General features: G+C 43.9%; 4 protein-coding genes across 6 annotated transcripts in view; 2 read left to right on the forward strand and 2 right to left on the reverse strand.

The window, feature by feature from the left end:
* The window catches only part of prkd3 (protein kinase D3), a 34222-nt gene extending 31770 nt beyond the window's left edge, over positions 1-2452 (reverse strand). The window contains exons 1-2 of one of the 2 annotated variants that reach the window (XM_069151889.1): positions 1495-2452; positions 205-854 (exon numbers count right to left, since the gene is read on the reverse strand). In XM_069151889.1, coding sequence (XP_069007990.1) covers positions 205-492 — 288 coding nt within the window. In that variant the 5' untranslated portion in view covers positions 493-854; positions 1495-2452. Of the gene's footprint in view, positions 1-204 lie in introns of both variants that reach the window. The other variant, XM_069151890.1, reaches the window with a different exon arrangement.
* Positions 2453-2553: 101 nt separating this feature from the next.
* On the reverse strand, positions 2554-8493 carry mocs3 (molybdenum cofactor synthesis 3). The gene is made up of 13 exons (XM_069151891.1): positions 8176-8493; positions 7203-7335; positions 6700-6792; positions 6472-6592; positions 5656-5730; positions 5360-5477; positions 5134-5242; positions 4978-5040; positions 4322-4485; positions 4113-4160; positions 3459-3555; positions 3234-3341; positions 2554-2759 (listed from the first exon to the last, which is right to left on the reverse strand). The coding sequence occupies exons 1-13, from the start codon at positions 8260-8262 to the stop codon at positions 2602-2604; spliced, it is 1374 nt and encodes a 457-aa protein (XP_069007992.1). The 5' UTR covers positions 8263-8493; the 3' UTR covers positions 2554-2601.
* Positions 8494-8921: 428 nt separating this feature from the next.
* Positions 8922-16320, forward strand: qpct (glutaminyl-peptide cyclotransferase). Its single transcript, XM_069151893.1, has 7 exons — positions 8922-9053; positions 11443-11589; positions 12024-12305; positions 13547-13714; positions 14345-14444; positions 14883-14999; positions 15086-16320. The coding sequence occupies exons 1-7, from the start codon at positions 8976-8978 to the stop codon at positions 15292-15294; spliced, it is 1101 nt and encodes a 366-aa protein (XP_069007994.1). The 5' UTR covers positions 8922-8975; the 3' UTR covers positions 15295-16320.
* Positions 16321-18595: 2275 nt separating this feature from the next.
* Positions 18596-24675, forward strand: part of LOC138199732 (connector enhancer of kinase suppressor of ras 3-like) — a 44151-nt gene continuing 38071 nt past the window's right edge. For both annotated transcript variants that reach the window (XM_069151887.1, XM_069151888.1), the window contains exon 1: positions 18596-18778. In XM_069151887.1, the coding sequence (XP_069007988.1) occupies positions 18727-18778 (52 nt within the window). In that variant the 5' untranslated portion in view covers positions 18596-18726. The remainder of the gene's footprint in view (positions 18779-24675) is intronic.

Below are 24675 nucleotides of genomic sequence, written 5' to 3' on the forward strand. Positions count from 1 at the left end.
TGGCATAACACATGTTGGTGCATCATCATGTTGGTCCTCCACTGCTGAAGTTTGAAAACAAGTTTATTGTAGTGGGTATGAATGTGCTTATGAGTGACCTCGCTTCACAGGAGGTTTGGCTGCACGTGGCCCCTCGTGACTGAAACAGTGTGAATTATATGAAAGGACATAGTGACGCTTTCAGGCGTTTGATAGCATCCCTACCTTCTGATCCACGATGGAGCACACCAGGTCCTTGACAGCAGACAGCGACAGGTCACTGGCCTCCAGGTTCACCGTCTCTCTGGTCAGTCCGATCTGCAGCAGGAAGGACACCCCGTGGAAGGAGCTGCGGGAGTTGGTGGGGCTCGGGGCGCTGTGACTGCCGTTGGACAGTCGTGTGTAGAGCGGTCCGGGTGGGCTCGGCGACAGGGCGGACGGCGAGGACGGGTGGCGCAGATGGAGAGAGTGGAGGAAGGCTCGAGGTAAGGACGGGGGAGAGGAGGCAGACATTGGGTTTCTTCCGGTTGAAACGTGAAATGCTGAATAGTGGAGGATTCAGGGAGGGCTGGCAGAAAGCACCACAGCTGGATCTCTGTGGACAGACTCGTGGTACGGGGAATCTTTGGTCCTCATCAGTAGTGAGTCAGCACAGTTATGTTTTCTATTAAAGTGGCATTGTCTTTGTGAAATGAAGAGGATAATAAGCTCTCCACCCACCTGAGCTCACACAGCTCACACTCATTCACTAGATGGGCAGGCGATGGAGGAAAAGCTCTCGGAACAATCCGCTGAGTTCTGCAGCTCACTTCATATCCTGGAGTTTTGTTCCTTCTCCTGACTGAAGTCAATAATCCACTCAGACCACAGGAAGCCTGTCACCGCAAACATACACAGAGACACACTGCTGTTGTTTATGAGAAAAGTAGCAACTGTGAAAACAGAGAAGAAGAACATCTATGGATGAATGGATCCGTTCTGATGAACTCGCTTCGAAAAAACCTGTTGCTCTTTATTCATTGTGTTTTGCTGCAACAGTTCCTCAACACCACAAACTCCAGGTTACATGTAAAGGATGTCTTGTTGCCTTGCTGTTGATGATAAGTACTTCCCCATTGTTACTTTAAGTCAACTCATATTCTTAGTTTGAACATTTCTCGTTGTCGTTTGTGATTTTGGTTGACAGAAGTTCCTCCTCCAGCCTGCCTTCATACCAACACCATCAAATAACTGCTATACACACACGTACGAGTTGAAAACGCGCATCATTTCTGTGATAACACAAATTTAAACTTTACAAACATCTGGAAGCAGGGCTTCCGAACATCTGCACCCCTCCCACTTTCGATTGGCTCGCTGGCAGAACACAACCCGACTCGAGAAATCCAGCAAAACAAGTTACACAAGCTCTGAATCTGCACATTCTGCGAGCATGTTGCTGCAGTTCAACTGTCTTCGTGTAAAGTCCGTTTAAAACCAAACGTCGACTGAAACGTCTCAGAAATCCTACTTTACCTTCTCTCCCCGCGTACAGCGCTTTTCTTTCCATTGTGAGAAGGCTGAAGAAACTTTTGAACTCCTGAAGTTGACTCTTCTGCACTTTTAGGAATCCACTCACAGAAAGCGCAGCGTCGCCGCTTTCACATGATAAATGCCAACTTGAGTTTTGCACACAGGCTCGCTGAGACGAACCGTGCCGTGCGTTTAATTCCTCTTATCTTTTATTACAGATTGTAAATTCATGCGCATCTTATTATCCTTCCAGCTGTGACTACTCCCCCTGCTCGACGAGAAAAAGAGCAGCGAGCGTCTCTGGGGTTTGGAGTCTTTTATGTTCTCCACATGACTGACTTTCCATCTGCGGGGAGGAAAACCTGAACTACAGTCCGTGTGAAGCAATGGCGCCTCCGATGGAGCTCCCAATGCGCATGTGCCTTTCTTTTCCGTTATTTCAACTTGGGCATGCCAAGAAAAAAAAACAAAAAACTTTATTCCACATGACACGGATCGGCTTGTAATAGATTGGTTTCCAAAGTAGGGTACAGTAGTTCCAGGGGCCTTGAAAGGGTTCCTGTGTCCTCAGATAAACGATGAATGAACTGCTTTCCTTTTGCTGTTTTGTCGGTTTATTAAAGTAGCTCAAGTTTTCTGATGACTCTCAAGTCTTTTTCTCAACCATGGAAAGATGAACTTTTCTTTAGATTGGGGTTTCCTGGAAAATGTGGGGGTCTGTAGCTACATGTTTCTTCTTCAGGATCCCTATTTTAAAAATATAGATTTCCTGCAGCAGATATGGAGAAACTTATGTACTTTTCATCGAACTAAACTTCTAAGGATTGACGTTAAAAAAAAACACAACTAAAAAAACAGGAAGAGTGACCTGCTTTTGCAATGATGCTTACGTGCCTTGGAACTGCCATCTCACTAATACCCAGTAGCTTACACAACACATTGTAGGAACTTGTCCATTGTTATTGTTGGTATGTGAGATTTAGCAATGTGTGCAATGAATTAGAAACTAATTTACCTCCAAGCAAGTTGCACTTTGCACATTCAAACAGAAAAAAACAAGGATGACAGACACAAAGCAGAGTTTACTAAAAGACAGAAATTTCAGATGCATTAATACTGTGGAAATGTGGGATCTATTCTGTTTGCCCAGGCCATGAGACCTCCACAGATGTCTTTCACGGAGATACTGTCCAGCTCCGATCCACTCATCTTCTCCAGGACCTGCACCGCCTTCTGAGAGTCGTTACCCTGCTTACATATCACATAAACTGGAGGAAACAACAGAGAAAACAGTGAGCGAGAACACCAGTGACGATTTAATATGCTTTACAGGATGAATTTATGAGATTCAGAAACACCATAAGGGACCAAAACCTGCTTACAAGAGTTTGAATTAATACTAGATTGAGTATAAACAGGAGAAGGTTGAAAATCAGGTCTGTGTTAAATGCTAAAGTAAAACTTCATTAGGCTAAATTTAGCTCCTTGATTGAAGAACACCACCAAAATAATGTTTTGAATATTAATTATGTCGAAAGCAGGCCAGCTGCTGAGATTGAACGTACTTGTTTTGGAAAAGGGGTCACCTAGCAACCCCATTACAACCCGTTACTCGTCCTAAATAAGCCTCAGGCCCGGCAGCATGAGACCACACAGCAGACCGTGAATATGCACGAGTCACTCTACCTGTCGTTCATTTCAAACAACATGTTCAGACCCCAAACGGTGTTTTGCCACGTTACCTGGAGGCCAGCAGTCACCTGCCAGCTGTCCTTTCAATTGGCTGATTCTTTCCTGAAGTAACTGGAGATGTTCGCTCCTCCTCTCCTCTAAACTTGAGAGCGGAATATCTGGTCACGAGTGATATAACGAGAATAACCGCACCGATGTGGGAACCAGGGTAAATATGACGATACAGTACATGACACAGTGGGAGGAATGTTGTGTTTCCATTACTAAAAGGATACTGAGGGAGAAGGGTAAGTGGCATATATCCACCTCCACAAGAGGGCGCACATCCAACAAGAGATGGGGCCTGGCGTTGTCCATTATCGATTTATAATCCTGGAATTACATTAGAACAGCCTTTAGTACACATACACTATCAAGTGTTGTAAATTTGGAGAGGTGTGGCTTTAGTTTTTGGAAAGAGACATTGATTTACATCTTTCAGGAAACCAAAATTACTGTAATGTTGCCTGGATTTGTAATTATGGAGCAATATGAACATTTGAGCTGCTTTTCCTAAAAATCACAGGAAGAAAAACTGTTCCTGACTGGAGCCCTTTACACAATCTGAACTGCACCTCGATCAATCATGATCCCCATCTCTGTGCTTAATGACTCAGCGGCTTTCAAAGCGCCAATTCTGCAGAAATATAAACAGATGCAATCCACTACCACAGCTCTCGGTGCCAAATAGAACATGTTATTCTTTCCCATAGAAAATCTACAGGCACATTTTAAGTCATTTCCCATTTGGGGCTGGGTCAGCTACGAGATGTAATCAGTTTATGAATGCACAAGAAAACTTCAGAAAATTGGGAGTAATCATACAATAAACGGCACTAAATACGCGGAGTCACGCAACAAGCAACTGCTCTGAAATACATATTCCTTACCTGTACGGTGATCCTCTGATCTTTGGACAGGAGGTTCAGTCTGCAGCACTGAAAAGAGAATTTTCCCAGAATTACTGGGTAATTAGATGCATTTTCTGAACTTCATATTAATAAAAGTCAATTGGCACAAGAAGCACTTCACTTCAATGAGCAGCCTTCCAGTGAAAATGATGTCAGGTACGCCATCAGTTTTCCCTCTTATGACTCACCTTATCGGTGGCAGCAGACCCACAGAAGGCCTCGTAGTCCAGCAGGCGGGTCACACTTGGGTTTTGTCCACACACCGCACAGCCGGCCTGTTTGGGCCGCAGCCTGATGGACCTGAATCTGGCGTCTTGAGCATCAAACATCAGCAGCTGCTGCACGCAGGAAGCTGGCACGCCCGGTCAAGGGAAAGGCTGCTTTGTGAAAAGTCGGAGATTCGTCTGGCATGTTTCCCACTGTTACATTAACGCCACAACAACATTCAGCAGTTTTGGTAGGAAAACAGTTCAACGCTTCCTTGGCTGACGCATCATGACCAGGTGTTCACGTGTATTTGACAATGAAACACACGAGGCGAGGCAGGACAGGGCGGGTCGATTCTGTTGGTCTCAGCACCAGACCACAGGAACCACAACGGCTTCATGAGACAACGAACCGTCAGCAGAGTCCAGAGTATGAAGACAAAACTATTTCTGTTCCTGCTTTGTTTTATCAGAGGTACAAAACACCCTCTCCCTCCTCAACTCTGCTGCAGTGGAACCGCTCTCAGCAGTTTGTTGGTGACTCATCCCGATGACTCGCACGCAAAAGAAACAAAATGCACGTGGACGGTGCTGTGAGTAACATGGTAGCAAAAAATGGCAATCAAAAACAAGGATACAGACTTGTCCAGAGGCGATCTTGAGGACTTCTAAAGCTTGAAAACATCCCATAATTCCTGGAACTGAAATAAAAGTGGAAAAAGAACTACTATTTACACAGACTGTATTCTGCACAGAGTTAAAGGCCGACAAGTCAGTAGAAGGACGTCACTCACCCACTCCTAACACGCCTCCGTCAGAACAGTTGGTCACAGTCTGTGGTGGTGGAGGTGCTGGGTACAGACACCTGTAGCAGGGGCCTCCACCGTAGTTATAAACTGTCAACTACACACACACACACACACACACACACACACACACACACACACACACACACACACACACACGACATCAGAAAGCTCGAGGAGACGTTGGTAAAGAGACGGCTGCTTTCTGCCTCACCTGTCCCTCCATTCGCAGGGCGCTCGCTGACACCAGAGGTTTCCCACCGAGCACGCAGGCGTCGTTCACCAGATAACGAGTGGGAACATTGTCTGAGCAATCAGCCACAATGTCATATATGAGGTCATCGAAGTCAAGGTGTCCTCATGAACAGAGTTTATCTGTATAACACATAACTTCCCAAAATGCCCTTCATGCAGTACAATCAGTAATCATAAGCTTGAATAAGATTTAGCAGATGGCAGCTGCAAGATGCATGAATGACAGACTATTAGCCAGCGGCAGGCTGAGGATACTGTTGAATGAGCTGCAAGGCGTTCTCCGGCGAGAGCTGCAGGTGGTAGGGAACACACTCCACAGTGGAATTTAGCCTGCAGACATAAATTCATTCAGAAACAGAAACCATACACGTCATAAAATGTCTGATTTTTCCTCCATAATTAGCGGATTAAATAAACAACTGATACGTCGATCAACCGCCTAAAACACAAGAAGAGTTAAACCAAAAACAAAAGAGCAACATGTGAGTTGTGAATGTGACGTGAAGTCTGAGTCACGCTCAACTATCAGAAAAAACAAATAACCACATCCCTCAAAGCTTTCGCTCTACTCTCATATTATGAATGTTGTAAAAGAGTTTTGATAGTCGGAGAGATGACGCCCTCTTGTGGCCGTGGCTGCACAGTGTGTGTGTGTGTGTGTGTGTGTGTGTGTGTGTGTGTGTGTGTGTGTGTGATGACCACAGAAGGCCCACTGTGAGGCAAAAAGGCACCAAAACCAGCTGCTTCTGAAATAACATGTTTACACAATATTTGTAGAAATACACAACCAAATATAACCTGTGGTGAGACTGGGAAGCGCCAGCACACATTAAAAAGTAACCAAAGGGTCACAGAAAGCATAAAAATATACAAATTATCATAGTTACTGAACATATACTGATAATATCAAAATACTAACTCTGTTTTGCGCAGAGGAACAAGACTTCATTTCTCAAACGCTTTTAAACATATTTGTTCTACGAGGTATAAAGTTGCTTTTGCCTTTTGAATACTGTATGTTGATAGTGTACAATGTCCCACACTGTGTCATTCTGCATGCTGAGTCAGCACCTTGTAACGGCGCTGGCTGCAGATAGAGCCTTGGCCTGGCCCTGGTTCTCCTCCCCATGAAGCACCTGTCTGTGCAGGTTACTGAGCTCCACTTCATCGTAGTCCAGCAGGCCGAGGCGTCCTGGGAGACACAGAGTTGTCCCGGTCACCCGTGTATGCAGCTCAAGGACAACTAAAATGGTGTGAATTTGACTACTATGATCTGCATTAATCTACGAGGTTACCTACCGATGCCTGCTGCTGCCAGATACTGTGCCAGAGGACAGCCGAGTCCTCCACAGCCCACGATCAGCACCGAGGTCTTCGACAGGTTCAGCTGGCCTGTGGACAACCATTCACCTCCTTCACTGTACATCAGAGATCCTGAACCTCCTTCACTGTACATCAGACTAATCCTGAACCTCCTTCACTGTACATCAGACTAATCCTGAACCTCCTTCACTGTACATCAGACTAATCCTGAACCTCCTTCACTGTACATCAGAATAATCCTGAACCTCCTTCACTGTACATCAGAATAATCCTGAACCTCCTTCACTGTACATCAGAATAATCCTGAACCTCCTTCACTGTACATCAGAATAATCCTGAACCTCCTTCACTGTACATCAGAGATCCTGAACCTCCTTCACTGTACATCAGAGACACTGAACCTCCTTCACTGTACATCAGACTAATCCTGAACCTCCTTCACTGTACATCAGAATGACCTTGGGTGGAGCGGCTCTGACCTTGAACGCCCAGCGAAGGCAGAAGGAGCTGTCTGCTGTACCGCATGATGTCCTCGTTGCTGAGTGCTGGTCTGGATGTGAGGGGGGGGAGGAGGGAGACTTTGTCATGCAGCACCAGCACCGAGGGGGGCCTCTGATGTCCCAACACAGAGATAGGATTATACATAAAAGAACAAACATATTTGTAGAAAAGCTTTGAGCCATGTGTCATCACAGTCCTCAACAATCTATCGCTGTAATTAATATTAACTATTATTATTATAAATAAATCTCTCCATGTGTCATCATGTCTGGCTTCCTTCTTCCACATCTAAGTGTTGACATGTCCACATTACTACATTACTACATCACCCTGCATGCACCCCTCCATGTCTGGAAGCTGCAGACATGTCTGGAAGAAGAAGAAGAAGAAGAAGAAGAAGAAGAAGAAGAAGAAGAAGAAGAAGCTGCAGACATGTTTGGATGAAGAAGAAGAAGAAGCTGCAGACATGTCTGGATGAAGAAGAAGAAGAAGAAGCTGCAGACATGTTTGGATGAAGAAGAAGAAGAAGCTGCAGACATGTCTGGATGAAGAAGAAGAAGAAGAAGCTGCAGACATGTCTGGAAGAAGAAGAAGAAGAAGAAGCTGCAGACATGTTTGGATGAAGAAGAAGAAGAAGCTGCAGACATGTCTGGATGAAGAAGAAGAAGAAGAAGAAGAAGAAGAAGAAGAAGAAGAAGAAGAAGAAGCTGCAGACATGTCTGGATGAAGAAGAAGAAGAAGAAGAAGAAGAAGAAGAAGAAGAAGAAGAAGAAGAAGCTGCAGACATGTCTGGATGAAGAAGAAGCTGTCTGGAAGTCCACGTGATGTATTAATCACGTGTCCAGTCGTGTTACAGGACGAGTTGGACATTGAGCAGTTCCTCAGCTGCACATCACATTCAGAGATTCATTGAAACATGCTAACATTATAGCTGCTCCAGTTCTTTCGTACCTTTTCCAGTTGTGACAACTTGTTCTTCAGAGCAGCGATCTCTTGTTCTTTCTCCTCCAGCTGCGCCTTCAAGCTGCAAACCTCCATCAGGCCGAAGATAAACGATGAAAGTCAAAAGATGCTGTAAGTCTGCTTCACATGCAGCACAAACGTGTGAGAGGGAAATGTTCGCCGTACGATGCACATGGAAAAACTTCCGGGGTGACCACGTGACATCAGACCACGTGGTAGGTGACGTACGAAGGGCTGCTCAGACTTTCCCCAAAAACGAAATAGAATGAAAATATAAGCGAATAAACAAACAAACAAACAAATATATATTACAATTCACTTAGTTGATTTACTGTTTCAAGAATATAATATGAAAACGTAGAGCAAAGCGTGAGATCCACAGGAATTAAAACCTAACAGACGTTTTCTATTGATTCGTTTTGTTTTTTGTTGTTTTGTTTTTTGTTGTTTCGTTTTTTGTCAGTCAGATATGAAGTTGAATCGCTGACCAGTAATTACAGGGCATACAGGAAAGGTTTGTCACGTGACTCCGAGGCTTTAGTTCATGTGTCTGTTTGTTGGTGAAAATGACCAATTATCAAAGGGCTCTACGGGGTCATTACTGTACACACACACACACACACACACACACACACACACACACACACACACACACACACACACACACACACACACACACACAGTGACGCGCGGAGAGCCTCGGGTCCTCCCTCCTGCCTTTCACATGATCTAAATCTTGCACAGAGGAGGACAACACCGACGGAGCGCGACGCCAGCGTCCTTCCAGAATGACTTTATTTCACAGTTTGAGCATCTGGCTGACGTTCATCTCCTGCAGCGACGGGATCCCCTGGACGCAGGAGAAGGTAAATCAATTCAAATCATCTGGAGCCGTGTAAAGATCCAGTGTTGATGTCAGACAGTCATGATTGAAGGATTTAGATGGTCAGGAAAGTGTTTTTGTTTTTGTTGTAACTTGCCACGTGCAGTGTTTTCACATGATAATTATCAGCTGTCTGATTCTGATTCAGTTTCCTGCAATCATTACCTCCCAATATTTTGTTCTTAAAAAAGTATCTGTACCTAATCTTTTGAATAATTTGTGGGACTCATTTTTAAATCCTACGACAAATAATGAAAATGATTGTGTCAGTGTTTGTCAATATTGGGATTGTGTGCGTGCATGGATGGATGACGGCTGGAGATTACCTTTATCTACTATTATCCCCATGAGAAAAAGAAAACCTCAAGTTACCAGATTCATTTTTAAAATTAAATGTAATGTGTAAAGAATTGTTCCACTAACCGTCTGTGCTCTTTCTGGACACTGGTTCAATTCTCCAGGGATGCACCTGGGTTTATGACTGGCCATGCATGTGTTCTTCTCCTCAGAGCCTCTCCTCTCTGCCCAGTTGCTATGGCAGCACAGCCATCATCATTGATCCTCCAATTGTGGGTCTTGGTATTTATAGACGTTAAGTGGACCCCCTTTTAACCCTCTCGGGGCTCAGTGAGCCCCAGCGCTCTGTGAAGCTGCATTCAGTGTGTGTGAGCACATGATTATACCTTTTGTGTTGTGTGCCGCTGCACTGTAATTACAGGACTGATGTAAGAGCAGCACACTGCTGCAGTTCTGGGTTCGAACCCGGCCTGCAGCCTCTCTGTGGGTTGGCCCTGTGATGGACAGGCGACCTGTCCGGGGTGAAACCCGCCTTCACCCAGAGTGAGCTGGTCAGGATGAAGCGGTGTAGATAATGGATGTATGAGTCATACTGTGAACAGGTTTTGTGAGTAAATGTTTCCTCCTCCGTTGTAGTGAACAGAATGGAATTTAACTTTGTTCTCTTGTCTTTAAGGAAGTAAAAATAAAAATAGTTTGTTTTTTGTTACGCAGACTCGTAGCTGAAATGAGAAGTCAGTCTGTCAGTTAATTTATCATTGCAGTCATTTAATAAGCACATTTTTCAAAAAGTTGCTGGTTTAAGATCTCAGTCAGGATTATTTGGGTGATTTATGTCACTGGAAGTATGTTGTTTTGATCAAAATTGATTTTTGACTGAAAAGGGCTTCTTCAAAAACAGTTGTTGTTTTTTATTTTACTGTTTTTTTGACATTCTCTGCTCTAACCAGTTAATTGATGACTAACAATAATTAAATTAATATAAAATTACATACTTACGCCACATGTCCACATCTGGAGGGTCTAATCAGGGAGAGGACGGATCGGTGTAGGACAGACAGACACGGGCTTTGATTCGTCTTTACTGAGAGCTTTCTCTCTCCTGCTCCCTGTCCCTGTTTGTTACCACGACAACCGCAGCTCTCGGCAGGTGAACTTTGAGACCTAATGAAAAAGAGCCATGGGAACGAAGGATCAATATGTTTTTTGAGCCCATGTAATGTCGCATTCATTGAATTGACACTTTGAGCTTGAAACCTGAATCCAAATCCATATTCTGTTCTTTAAATTGCACAAACCAGCGACACTAATCTCTTTTGTCACCGTCATGCGAGAGGAAACGTAGACCTATTTCTGAGAGCGAGAGAGAGTGACAACATGTTAACAAGCATCCTGCTCTTCTCTGCCTCTTTCGCTGGAGAACCATGTTTGAATCCATCCAATCAATATCCCTTCACACCGCTCTAATGGGCTCTTGTGTCTCTGGAGGCGTTTTTCACAGCTCATCTGGTGTTTAATTTAACAGCATTAAATTACAATCAAATTCATCAGAGCTGTTTTTAGGCAATAAAGCATGTTGTATCTATGTAAGTGGCATTACATATGTGACCATTACAAATCCAGGTGAATTTTATCCTCGGGTGTTTCCAACATGTCTGAAATATTAAAATCCCAAATGCCCTTCTTGGTCGGCTCGCTGAGTTGTTTCTGGTAACGTGAGAGGATGAACTGACTTTTGTGACACGCTAACATTCGTGGTTCTGAAGTCTGTGTCATCCACATCGTTGCTCAACCGAGATGCATCACAGGAAAACTTCTTCTGCTCTTATTAGGAAGTTGTTGATTTGAAACTGTGCCATCGCGAACACTGAGTGAAATAAGTTGCTCAATAATATTCTATGTTCATACTCTGCTACACTGCAGTGATGTGACCACAGCACTAATGTTTACCATCCATAGGATTACTTGCAATATTTTTTCTGCACACATTTATTTCCTGCCTAAATATTAATGAAACACAGTTCTATGTCCGTGTGTTTTACATCATTTTGTGTGTTTCCTGTGGTCCTGTCCAGCTCCAACACAGAGCTGTCACACTAACACAAGATGAGATCCGGACCGCCCTGTCTCACACAGACCTGGATCAGATGTGGCAGAGAGACCTGAGGCCACTGCTGGTCACCAGGTACCCCGGGTCTGCAGGCAGCCAGGCCGTGCAGGACGTACGTTTACAGACAACATCAAGGCTAGAAATACAAAAACACTTGTACAGAAAACATGGAACCATCACATACAAACCTAGTTAATAAAACGGCAAAATTGCATTACTTTTACTTCAAAGAATAACACTGTATTTTATTGATTACATCACGGCAACTAAAGGTATAGATAAGCAGCTGATATTGCACTTTTTTACACTTGTGAGTGAGCCCTCCATATTTGAAGTCTTCACCCAACATCTTGTCGCTTAAAATTCAACAAGTAATCATAAAATGCGGTTTGACTCCTGAAACGGAAGCAAGGTCTAAATCAGAAAGGGTTTCTTTTTAATTACCGTAGACTTGGGTCATGTAATTAGTCAGGAGGTGATGAAGTGAAGTAAGGACTGAATACTTCTGACTAAGCGTGGTCTTTGTGTGTGATTGTGTGTTTACAGCATATCAGAACGACCCTCGGTTCCCTCGGAGCCGGCTGGGAGGTGACAGAGGATAGGTTTGTGTCCCAAACACCTTACGGCCCCCTGCCCTTCACCAACCTGATTGCCACCCTCAACCCATCAGCCAACCGGCGCCTGGTCCTCGCCTGTCACTACGACTCCAAGTACTACCCGCCGCAATGGCACGGGAGGGAGTTTCAAGGCGCCACAGATTCTGCTGTTCCCTGCGCCATGATGTTGGAGCTGGCACGAGCTCTGGATGAGGAACTAAAAGCTCAGAGGGTAGTGGACTCACACGGGCCTTAAAGCCAAAGCAATGCTAAGTGTTAGATGGTACATTTACTAGTAAAAAACTTTTCAGTGATACTCACATAATTTGGGGCGGTGGAATGTGTCAGCTTCATTTTTGCGGTTGAGCGCTGACTTGTTTGTACTCATGAATCATGACGAGACATAAAACAATGTAGTTCCAAGAATATCTGAATATCACTGTAGATTTTGTTTACACCCTTCAAACAAGAGAAACAATATGACTTCAAGTTGACTTACAAGGGATGGAGTACTTAAGAAAACAACATATTAAAAAACCAACAACACCTCTTTACATGACTGATACTGTAAATTCTTAAAAACTTGTCTCAATGTACAGTTTCACTTTTAAAAAGACAGAATATTCCCATCCAAACATTGAGGCATTGTAGTTTTTAGTAGAAATCCAAAAACAAAGATCAGCTGATATACTGTAAATCCCTGTGCTCATGTTCATGTAGTAAGGAACATGACACCAATAAAGCTCTATAACAGAGGGAAAAGATTCATCAGGTTTAACTACACATACTAAAGCTGGTAAAATCAATGAATTTATGAAAACATTTGACAAATAAATAAAGGGAAAATTTAAAGTCTTTAGGTGAAGGCCTGAAGGAACTCACTAAATATAAGTATCTTTACATATCAGGTCATGTATTAGATGTTTAGGAACCTGCAAAAGTCTTTTCTCAAACAATAAATCAACGGCAACGCATTTTAAATGATGTTTCTTTCAGAGGAATTGACGCATACTTCCCGTCAACAAAGTTCAGTTGCTTCACAAGCGATTGATGCGGGAGGGAAACATTAGCATTCATGCAGCTTGCTCCTCTGCCCTTTTCCTGTCTCACACTTGAGCTCCAACGCCTGTCTATCGGGCGACGGTGACACTGCCTGCGACTGGGAGATCAGCCAAGGGACATGTTGATCAGACTCAGCTGTCTGTCACTGAGGTCACTGTGCCAATAGGAATCACACTGAATACAAATCCATTAGCTGGCATGGAGCAGGACACATAACTACTATAGCTGATGAATGATGTGGAAGACATTGTAGGTTTGGCATTAGAGTAGCAGATTGTTTGTAAAATGAAATTAATATTAAACACGAAAACTTCTTTTGAAAATCTATTTCCCTGTCGTTGTCATCTTAAATCCACTAGATGGCAGCAAAGTTCTTGGAATTGAAATAATTTCTGTCTCCTGTCCATGCAGAGCTCCAGTCCCGACCTGACCCTGCAGCTCCTGTTCTTTGACGGAGAGGAGGCTCTTTTCCAGTGGACCTCCACAGACTCCCTGTACGGCTCGCGCCACCTGGCCCAGAAGATGGGGACCACCCCGCACCCCGCCGGAGCCACCGACACCAACCAACTACACGGCATAGTACACGTCACTTCTACTCATCCTTCTCCGTCCAGACTACATGGGATTAGCATAATCACTTAATCACACACTCAAGATCATCCTTTTTGTTAGCCCACATCAATTTCAGTGCAATCTGCTTAGCACTGATCTCCTCTTCCACACTCGGCCCACACAGACACCTTCAATAGGAAGGTGCCGTTCTTAAACAGTTTTGCATTTCAAAGAAAACTCAGATCACAAAATGTTTCATCCGGGACGCTTGGAAGGCTTTATATGGATCATCTTTAATTTGCAGCCTATGATAACATGATGTCATCAGTATATGTTTCTGTATCCTAGTTATGGAGAGATGGTACAACTGTTCATTAACAAATGGAGACATCCCGTGTGCACAGACGGATGAAGCAGACAGTATCTTAAAGAAGCCAGTGTGTGAGCATGTAGGCAGACAGACGGGTTCAGTTTGTGTGTCTTGTGGTGATAGTGTGATGTCACAGTTCCTCACCGTGGAGCACATGATGTCATCTCAGAGCAGCGCCACCGAGCTGTGATTATTATGGGAACGGGCTTATCTTCAGGATGTGTAGACTACTTTTGTCATGAGAGCTCACCAACGTTGCTCAGCCCTTCCTGTCTCTTCTCCTCCAGGATCTGTTTGTGTTGTTGGACCTGATCGGGGCCCCGAGCCCTCGCTTTGGCAACCAGTTTCCCAGTACAACGCCCTGGCTCACCAGACTTCAGAGCGTTGGTGAATAATCATTATGATTTACTACTTCTTTCGATACCATGTAGGTCTATTCACTTTGACAAAAGAGTGCCGCAAACATGAATCATGTTAATAATGAGTCATTAATATATTAGTCGTGAGTCATTAATATGTCAGTCATGAGTCATTAATATGTCAGTCATGAGTCATCATCGCACGGAGGCAATGACGACAGTCAAATTATTGCATTCACTTTAATCACATTGTATGTTTTGCTTTTTTGATATATTTCAACATGTGAACCAGAATGTGATGCCAGTCATGAGATGTTTGGCTTGTGTCGCTCTGCACTGTGAATGAAAGCTTATTAAACTTCATCCACACAAGTCTTGACTTTTAAACTGAATACTACCTAAGGATGATTTTTTTTCTCCTTAAATGAAAATAACAGATGCATGTTTTCATTCTTTATAAACTCAGAACAACGTCTACACTCCATGAACCAGCTGGTGGAGCATCCTAACAGCGTGCATTATTTCTGGCCTGATCAGCTGGTTGGCCATGTGCAGGATGATCACATACCGTTCCTAAACAGAGGTACACACACCAAACAACACAACAACCACAGCTTACAATATTGTGCTGCTCAATTCAGTGACTCTCATCTGGGCGATCTCTGTCAGGTGTTCGGGTCCTGCACCTCATCCCTTCCCCCTTCCCGTCCGTGTGGCACACGTTTGATGACAACGAGCAGAACCTGGATCGCGCTGCCATTCAGAACCTCAACAAGATCCTGCAGATTTTTGTTCTGGAGTACCTGAACGCGAGACCCACCATCCCTTCAAACCCACAAAATGTCCTGTTAACCTCCCAGCGTACCCTTCATCTGTAGACATTTTACTGTCGTAAAGATCCTCAGCTATTATTTGATGAGCTGTAAGAATAGACTGCGTTTCCTCCTTCTGGTACCAACACACTAAATGCAGTAAGAACTTGTACTCCTCAAGCTAATGATGAGGATGAGAGGTTGAAACTCATCTCTGTGAATCAGGTGCGTGCCTACTGCAGAGAGCATTTTACATAGACAATATACTTAGAGATGCTTGATGTCATCATACATTACACGGGCAAGTCCATTTTTATTTTTAAAGTCGAAATCAAAGTAAGATTTGATATATTATCTTATGCGAGTAATGTGACATGTATTTTCTTTTCTGATGGCTTCATAAGAGAGACGAAGGCTTCATGGAGCCCAGCAACAAGATCAGCACACAGGATCTTCAGTGTGTTTGACTACACTGCTCTCTTTATATCAGCCGAGGGCTCTCGTCTGGAGGCCTCATAGAGTCCGTCCTAATGTCCGGGATCTGCTCCAAATGCCCTGAAGAGGAGGAAGCAGAGCAATGTTGAGTTGATATCACATCTCTTATTTTACAAATTTCCCTGGCAGCAATTAAATATCCGAGTCCAAACTTGCTGATAATTTCATGATGAATTGCTTTGCGTACAACTTCGACTGGAAAGCAGTCGCTTTGCCATGTAATGACATCTAAAATGCCTGATGTGTTATGTTGTGTAAGAAATACATATTGGGCAGAGTATGGAAACATGCATGAGACGGTGCCACGCTGTGTTTTATCGACGGGGAATGTGACTGTAGATCTGTTCAGTGTTTAGAGAACAAACCCGTCAGTGGCAGGAAGTGGAGTGAATTTGTACCACAACATCTTTAGCACTTTATATCCTGTCATCTTATATAGTGAAGTGGATAACTTCCTGTGCTGATGTTTCATGTGCCTGCCTTTGTTTATATGGTATTATTAGCTGGATTCTAATGTAGATGCCAGAATAATATACGCTGCCAAAACTGGACTTCCTGTATTTCGAAACTGAAATAAATGTTGATTCAGAAAACGGAGATCATGAGTTTGCTTATCTTTACACAGCGTTGTTTTAGTGTTAGTGTTTTGGGAGCAGGGGAGAAGGTCCTGCTCCGATGCCTGGTCCTTGGTGAACTTCTGCACGAGGAAGTATGAAACTTTTCAGTAATTGTGACCTACAATATGAAGCGCAGTCAATACCGTTCTCACAGTGCTGCATTTTGTGCTCAGGCCTTTTCCCCATTTGTGAGGACAAACACTCTTTCCGTCCCTCCGCCTCACCTCCACAACAATCCCATGATTCCCTTAATCCTATCAGGAGGCCCTCCCCTGAATTCCACACCATTTAAATCCCCCGTCCAGACCACTCCTGTGAAAAGTGAGCAGGATTTTTGCAGGCTGAAATGTTTACAATGCCAGTTTATACCAACATACTGTAAATCTTGTCTTGGAAGAGATTAAAAGTGTAACTGTGTGATGTATTTGTAATAGTTGAATAGTTTCCACACAAAAAAAAAACCCTTGGTGACCTGCTGTTTATTTCCTACTGTGCTCATCACACCTTTCCTCATTCCATTTCTTTTGTGGTTTTTTTTGTATGTTAATTTGATTTTCTATAAAAATCTTACCTCTGACAATTTGCCCGTCAGTCAACACCAAAATTATTTTGTTCGGCGATAGTAAAGAAAATATCTTGAATTAACTTTAATCAAAAGAAACAGCTCCTAGTTCAGTTCAACTAGCACAGAAGCCAGCATGTTTGTACAAGGAACAAGAGGAGAGGCAGAACACTGTATTGAGGCCTCCAGTATGTTGTGACAGCAAACTGATGCATGCCCAATTTTAATAAGAGCAGAGCTTTAATCTGCAGCTGATTACAGTGCAGAGTGTTCAACAGCGTGCAGCTGTACAACAGCAGTTATGTTATGGGACTCTCTCCTATTCAAGATGTGGTTCTGACTGTTAGACATTCATGAGCAAGAAAGGTGACTTTAGTTGAAAGGTTACTTGACTTTGAAGAGAGGCAATGTGAACTGCATGCAAAAAGTTTACAAAGTCTTATATTAAAGCCGGATACAGTTCCACCACTAACGGGAGAGACGAGAGGAGCTTTTCAACTGAAGAGGTCCTTTTTGGACACTCCCTCGCCATCATCTTTAAAATACAGATTCTGCATCCTGTGACGTAGATGCATTCTATTCATTTATTTCGTAACCACCTGTTGCAGAACTGTAAACTCACCGTGCCAGCTGCTTTCACCAATGCATCATATTACATCTATCAGTGTAGGAGTCAAGACCAAGGAAATAAGAGGGAGTCAGGTCTTGCATGAACTGCTTATACACAACATATTGTCACAGGGAAAAAACAAACAAACAAACAAAAAATGTATATAACAGTCTTAAACTGTTTATATTGGGTGGTTGTGAATTGAGACAGCTGTGAGACTTATTATATCCAGTTTCATTATAGTGTAGTTGATATAAAACACTTGTGAGCACGTGTGTGTGGAGACTTGCAGCTGCAGTTACCAACAGAGAGCAGTGGAGAGTCACATCCAGTTTCATGGAAACAACGAGTCTCACATGAAGCTTCTTCTGTTGTTTTTCCTCACGACACAAATTTAGCTACTATCACAATACCAGTGAAGACATTAGTTGAGATATGATCCGTGAATACAGATAAATAAGACCAATATGAAGCACTGATATTTAACTGTGACCCAACATTTAAATTGTAATGACAGACACTAATCTGTGTGCTTCTGTGTAATTGATTTCTCAGGAGCAACAATAAAAACTGTAAAGTGGGAAACGCTGCGTGATACACACGCCTCCACTTTTAAATGAGGGCGGTGAAACTCACGGAAACTGCCCACATCACGCGTTGCATTCAGGTGCTCTCCGTAAATTCCAAACTCTGTGTCCTGACGTCGTAAAATACCATAAACTGTTCGGTGTTAGTAGTTTTGGTCAGAGATAGTTATAGAGTTGGCTGTTACGGAATTAATCGAACAAGACTTGATGTGAGGGAAGTTTGTCATGGCATTCAATTTTATTTTGATAAGCTTGAACCATCGTGAAAGTAGGCTATCTGTTGTGAAAGAAGACATCATCCAAACACAATGTAAATATCCTAAACTGTGATCTTCTTTCAGTTTATCAGTGTCTGAGTAAAAACAGGCGTTTTAGGAGGTCGGTGGTTCGGAAATTGGAGAACAAATGCGACTTTTTCCGAGTATAGCCGGCGGTTCCTGAAGGCATCATTAATCCCAGACTCAGGCGTGAGGAGCTGAGGGGGATTTCAGTGGAGTTGCTCGGTGAGTGAACACCAACCGGAGGAAAGCACCGAGCTGTCGGAAAGAATGGGACAGAAAATACTTCATTAATTTCCGTCAAAGCGTCGCCGCATTTCGGCCTCTGATCTCGAGTGTTGAAGAAGACATGGAGCCGATAACCAAGTGGACGCCGAAACAAGTTGTGGACTGGATGAAAGGTGAGTTTCAATGTTCATTTCCATGTTGTGAGGAGCGACATCGACGTTATCTGATGGTTTCGTAGAAACTGCTCCTGTGTGACAACATACCTGCACGAAGGTGCAACTCTCACCTCCATCTGTGAACTATCCGACAACATTTCACTCCATAATCCGCTTTTCAGAGAAGAAACCTGCTGCTCATGACAACACTGGAGTCACTAATGTGCTTCGCTCAGTGCTTTAGTTCATCTCACTTCAACATGACACTGGATTTAGAGAGGGGATCACCACCATCCCATAATATCACACTGGAGGCGACGTCGCAGCTCAATGTTATGGCGATTTTTTTTTTTTTTTTTTTTTTTTTTGCTATACCATATAATGTCATTTATTACCTTGTTTTAGATGTAAATTATTCCCCAAAAGAAAACATTGTCTGCTACTGTTTTATCTAATAAAAGTTTTGTAGTCTGTCCATCTCACTTCAGTCATTCAGACAGACCGACATGAGCATTTATTCATGTATAAAATAAAGTACCATACTTGGTATGAGTGTATTGATTTTGATGCCACACGAAGTAAAACGAAGTAAAGCACATTTATGTCACATTTATTTCTGTCAGAAGTTGTGACGTCAGTACCATGCCTCGGGGTCTCTCATCAGAAACCAGTTTTGTGGTGTAACTAGTAAAGAATGACTGTGAACTCGCTCTCACTTCACCATTTTTGAAATAGTACTAATGTATATCATTCTTCCTTCAGTTTTGAAATCGCTGTCTCAGCCAACTTGCTCCCTCAGCGGAAATCCAAAGTATTTAAATTGGTAGAAGTCATTTTATACTTTGGATTTGACACTTCATAAAAACAGGCGCTGAGAGGAATGCTTGCTCTGCTGGTGACAGCATTATTCTTTGGACCTGACTTCCTGTGTCTGGTATGTCTCATGAGGAAGGCCAAATGGTATGTGAAGCATTGGTTGAAACCGTCGCAGTGATTCCATTGCAAACATAGAAACAGTGAAGTTTGTGTACAGTATCTCCTCCAGCAGAACCAGCCCGGACCTGTTTATTCGCCTGTTTGTCTTTACTTTACTCTGAAGGACATTTTAGAAATTTCCCCAAACAAATCTTGTGATTTATAATTTTGATCTCATCTTTTGTAACTCAAGCCGAAATTCTTTCCTTTTGTTTTGGAACTATAACAGTGTTGTCTCAAATTACCTGCTGATTTAGGAGCGCTTGCAAATACTTCTGTATAGTGGGGAGTTAAAGGGGATTGTGGGGGGGGTTAGTTTCCATGTGTTCAGTGAAAAGAGCCCGGCCAGGGCTTCCATGGATGCAGGATTAGTTGTCCATACAGGTCTCCTGAAAAGCTGACTCAGCAGTAGTCTATAGGTCCCAACCACTGAGTCCTGCAAACACAGTAGAAATGAAGAACCAAGTGAAAAGCAGCCGACCTCGCGCCTCTCTCATGAGCCTGGTGTCTGAGCAGAGGAGGCTGGAGACGGGCTCCACGTCCATTGGACATTTCATACCAAATTATGAGTTCTGGGTAAATACTAGGTTGTCTTGTCACTGTTGTCATGTTTAGACTTAATCACATATATACTTGAGATTTAGCAAAGTGAGCGATGCTTTCAGAGCCATCTCTGAAATCTTGCTTCCCTCATTGTGGTCTGGCGCGGCTAAACAGCCATTTGCTTTTGTTAGAGGTGTTGTCGGTGTGCAGACTACAATTACTTTGTAATTACAATTACAATGACGAGCTCAAAGTTCCTTTAAGCAGTCAGAGACACACAACAAATAAAGCACGCAGCTCTGCTCGTTCACTCGCAGGTCACAGATCCTTCCTTCACCTTCACAACACGAGGTTGGAGAACCGTCAACTCGCTCTACCGAGGCCAGCTCGTGCTCCAACGTCTAAAGGACATGAAGCTAGAAGAGGCCCAGGAGTCATCCACAGGTTCCAGCCTCAACATGGCATGAACCGCCGATGGTGTAATCCGTTCCTACGGAAGCTGAGCTCAAGGTCACGGCCTCCTGGTGACCAGTCGCACAATGACAACACGAGTGTTTGCAGAGGTGTCGTGTGACAGAAGTAAGATCAAAGTGTCAGGACGAGCTGCATGTGGACCTTCGCTCTTATTGGCCTCGGGTTGTTTTCCTCAGGAGGACTCGGACTCCTCGTGTGTATTCGGCAGTTGTTAATCACTGGCATTGTTGGAGGAGATCAAGCGCTGGTTGCTGGGTGTTTACTGCCAGTGAAAGGGCATTTTATTGTGTCAAGATGCCGTGAGGTGCATTTCCTTCATCACAAGCTCGGCTGTTCCAGCTGGGCCTGTGGTGTCGTGTGATTGACAGGTCATATGTCACGTGTCGGACTGCCTACCCTGGGCCAAACATGCACTTTCCTAATGGCACACTATAGTTTCAGGAAATACCTTTTTCAGTATGTTGTAGTGTTTTAGAAATTCCATTGGGGTTGAATTTGAGTGACCAGTTTCATTGATGCAGTGACCAGAAGACCCACGTTCGCCAAGTCCAAAGTTGAAATCCTATTGCTTCAGTTATGATCCAAATACGGTCCTGGATCCAACGGCAGAGCTTCAGCTGAGACTGGCTGGAAATGTTCAGCTCCAACGCAGCTGAATAGTTTCTGATTCACCAAATGCACTTCCTGTCTTCACTCCCCACTTGTCCACCTCGTGTTTGCCGGGACAAAGACTGCCATGTCTTAAGAAGGTGTCCCAGACGGGTCACCTGTAGGACTGCTGCTGGACTGGATGTCCGTTCTGCACACGCTGGATGTCCTCCAGTATTTTCTATACTTGTATAGACGCCAATCATATTTCAGATCCTTGTATCCGGAAATAGATTAGGCATGTGGAATTTGATGACGGGTTTATTTTGAGTAAGAGGTCATGCTGCTGACTTAGTCGTCCAGCTAACCCTCTCAGACCAAACAGATCTACATGCCACATATCTACACGTAGAATAATAGATGCAGATGTGGGTGTTGTTTCCCCGATCAGAGGTCTGGTCTGTGATCAGATGCACGTTGAACATGTTGAACCCTGTGCAGGAGGGTAGGGGAGGGGATGGGGGAGGGAGGGGTGTTTGATGACATGTGGGAGTGTCTGCATCACGCCTTTCAAGTAGCACCAAGATGCCAAGAAGACAATTAGTTTGTCAGAGAGGTGAGAAACATGCGCTGGATGTGCTTTTGTCTTTGACCAAGCATGAGCCTGGAAACATCACAGCTGTGTCTGAGTGAGTTCACTGATAGGCATCTGCATCAGCTTTATCTACAGATAATTAGATAGACAGCGAGGTGTGGGCAATGATGGCTGATGATCCTTATCTGGCTAAAACAGAGACTTCCTAAACCGGAGTGTGAACAGACGTTGTGCACACCTCAGCGTTGTGAAGGCATCCACTTCTTTTAGTCCGGTTCTATCAGACGACGTGGACGTCTATGTTTGGATCATTCATCTGTTTTTAGAGGATAGATGTATATACATCAGGAGAACAGCTGTCAAAGCTTTCTAAAATATTCTTTAAGCACAGTGGAAACCTGAAGAGATTTATTCAAATTGAAGTCACTCTTAACTCAAAGTTTAAACTCAGTTCTTTGTCTTTGTTTCCAGTCATCCAGCTTTAAAAAAATGACCTGTTGTGTTCCATTGATGGGCAGATAACCATGTTACTTCTCCATAGAAAACAGCCTTTAGGTTCCAGGGGAAGTGCTGTAAGAGGACCCCCCCTTCCCTCCCCCCCGGGGAGAGCTGGCTGAAAAGGCCTGCTGTGGTTTGGTTGCTGTTGGACACTCGGCGGCCTGTTTCTCACACGGCCGGGCGTCCCAGCCTTCTTCCCTCAGGAGCTCCAACACATGGACACTTCTAGAGAAAACATCAGTTGTTAATGTGTCTGTTTCTAATCTAGTGTTCAAGAGACAAAGACAAAACAAGAGTTGGTGCTTTATTCAGTATTCAGGTTTTTCTCACAGGTTAAAAGTTGCTTTCCACCTGTGACTTTGATTTTGGACAGCATGCAGTAATCATCTATAATGTGTACAGCACTTTACACGGCTGAATATTTCTTATCATGAAAACCACTATCAGTTTGCATTTGCATGTATATCTAACAGTTGTTGTCAGTGCAGGCCGAGTGTCACCCAGCCAACCCAGCTGGACCAGTTTGCTTTTCATTCAAATCTAAAATGTGCATTGCAAATCTCCCAGATGATCTCAGCTTAGTAGGACCTGCAAGCCGTTTGGCCCCAGTCTGCCCCAGAGCATTGGCTCGGGAAGTGCCATGCTTCAGTCATGGGAATAAAAGCTCCAACCTGAGGTGAGTGTAAATGCAGGTCACATGCCGATTGACCCCCCCCCCCCCCCCCCCCCCCCCCCCCCCCCCCCCCCCCCCCCCCGTGCAAGGCGAAGTGCCTGCCTCACTCGCTGCTCTGTTAGCAGGTCATGATGGAGCCTTAAGTGTCACACTTTCAGTCATGTGATTAAAGTTCTTCAACATATCAAAGGCTCAGAATTCTGCCTCCTGATCTGTGTTGCACACTGGTTGCACACCGCGGAGGGAAAAGGGGGCGCAGGGCTGCGTTGGTTTTACTATCAAAGCCCTGTTGATGCATTTATGCTCAAATACCCACAGAACATGAGAGGAATGAGGCGACTGTTGTTCTTTCTACCGAACCAGCAGCTCCGTGACCGAGCAGACAGAACAGGTCACGCATGTCCTCCGCTGCATTCGGGGCCACCGGTTGCTTTTAACGGATTTAAAATGCTGAAGGTTGATTGTCCCCCTCGTCGACCAAATGCACACAAAGCTCTTCCACCCTGCGGCCTGCTTACACCATAATGGAGTGTAATGTCATTATGATTATGAAGTGAGCTGTAGGTTTATGAACTGTTACCCACTTTTGGGTTTAGCGGGGCACTTGGGCCGGTGCCAGATCAGAGCTTGTTCAGTACAAGTCCAGACTCGTCCACATTTTCTCTCCTCCACAGAGACGACTGAATTCCTGCATCGCTGTTCTCTCGGTTCAGTATCGCCATCCCTGCAGAGACACAGTCTCCTGGTTAAACTTTAGGATAATTGGCTTGCTTCCAGTTTGCGTCCCATTGTGTTTATATTTTCATGGTGTTGGTATTAGATGATTACACCGTGCAGCCTGTTAATAGGTCTCCATACTTATTGTTGTCTTTGAGCCCGCCGACTCTTCTTCACTGGTTGCATTAGAGAGTGCTAATAGACAAGGCAGACCAGTTTGTGTTTTCCAAGCATTGATGGTGCTTTGAGGAGCCCTGAAGCCCGCTGCCTGCATCTCGTCATGTACACAGTGTTTGTCTTAAACAGGAAACTAGGAAACACCTGGAAGACTACAGGGAAGCCCAACATGTGGTTGTTTGTATGTGGTTTTTCATGCAGGTCTACAGCAGACATTATAATATGGAAATATCATGAAGCTGGTAGGAGGACATTGTGCCGAGCTTCTGTTTTTATTTGGTTATGACTGAAAGTCAGAGAGTGAGTTATCAGGAAATCCCACCAGCTCAGAGCGGTTGGGTCATAAATACCTGGAGATGATTTCTCCTGGACTTTCCCATCACACCTGTTAACTTCAAGACAGACATTTGTTTTGCTTCTTTCCTTCTTCTCACCCAACTTCCAGAGCATGAAGCTCTCAGGTTACTTATTAGAATATCTGTCTGCCACAAAAAACACAGAGCTGCTCTGCTGTGCTTCATCATACTGGAATTTAACCTCAAATCATCTGCTGCTTGTTTTTTTTGTTTTTTTTGTCGGGCTGGAACTTAACTGAGTCATGACATAGTTCGAAAAGGAAGAATACCACTGCAACTTTCAAACAACACTTTTTTTTGTTCTCTGGATATGAATTTA

This window comes from Embiotoca jacksoni, unplaced genomic scaffold, assembly GCF_022577435.1.
Source record: "Embiotoca jacksoni isolate LCO1_2020_lvr unplaced genomic scaffold, fEmbJac1.0.p SCAF_18, whole genome shotgun sequence".
Classification (NCBI taxonomy): Eukaryota; Metazoa; Chordata; class Actinopteri; family Embiotocidae; genus Embiotoca; species Embiotoca jacksoni.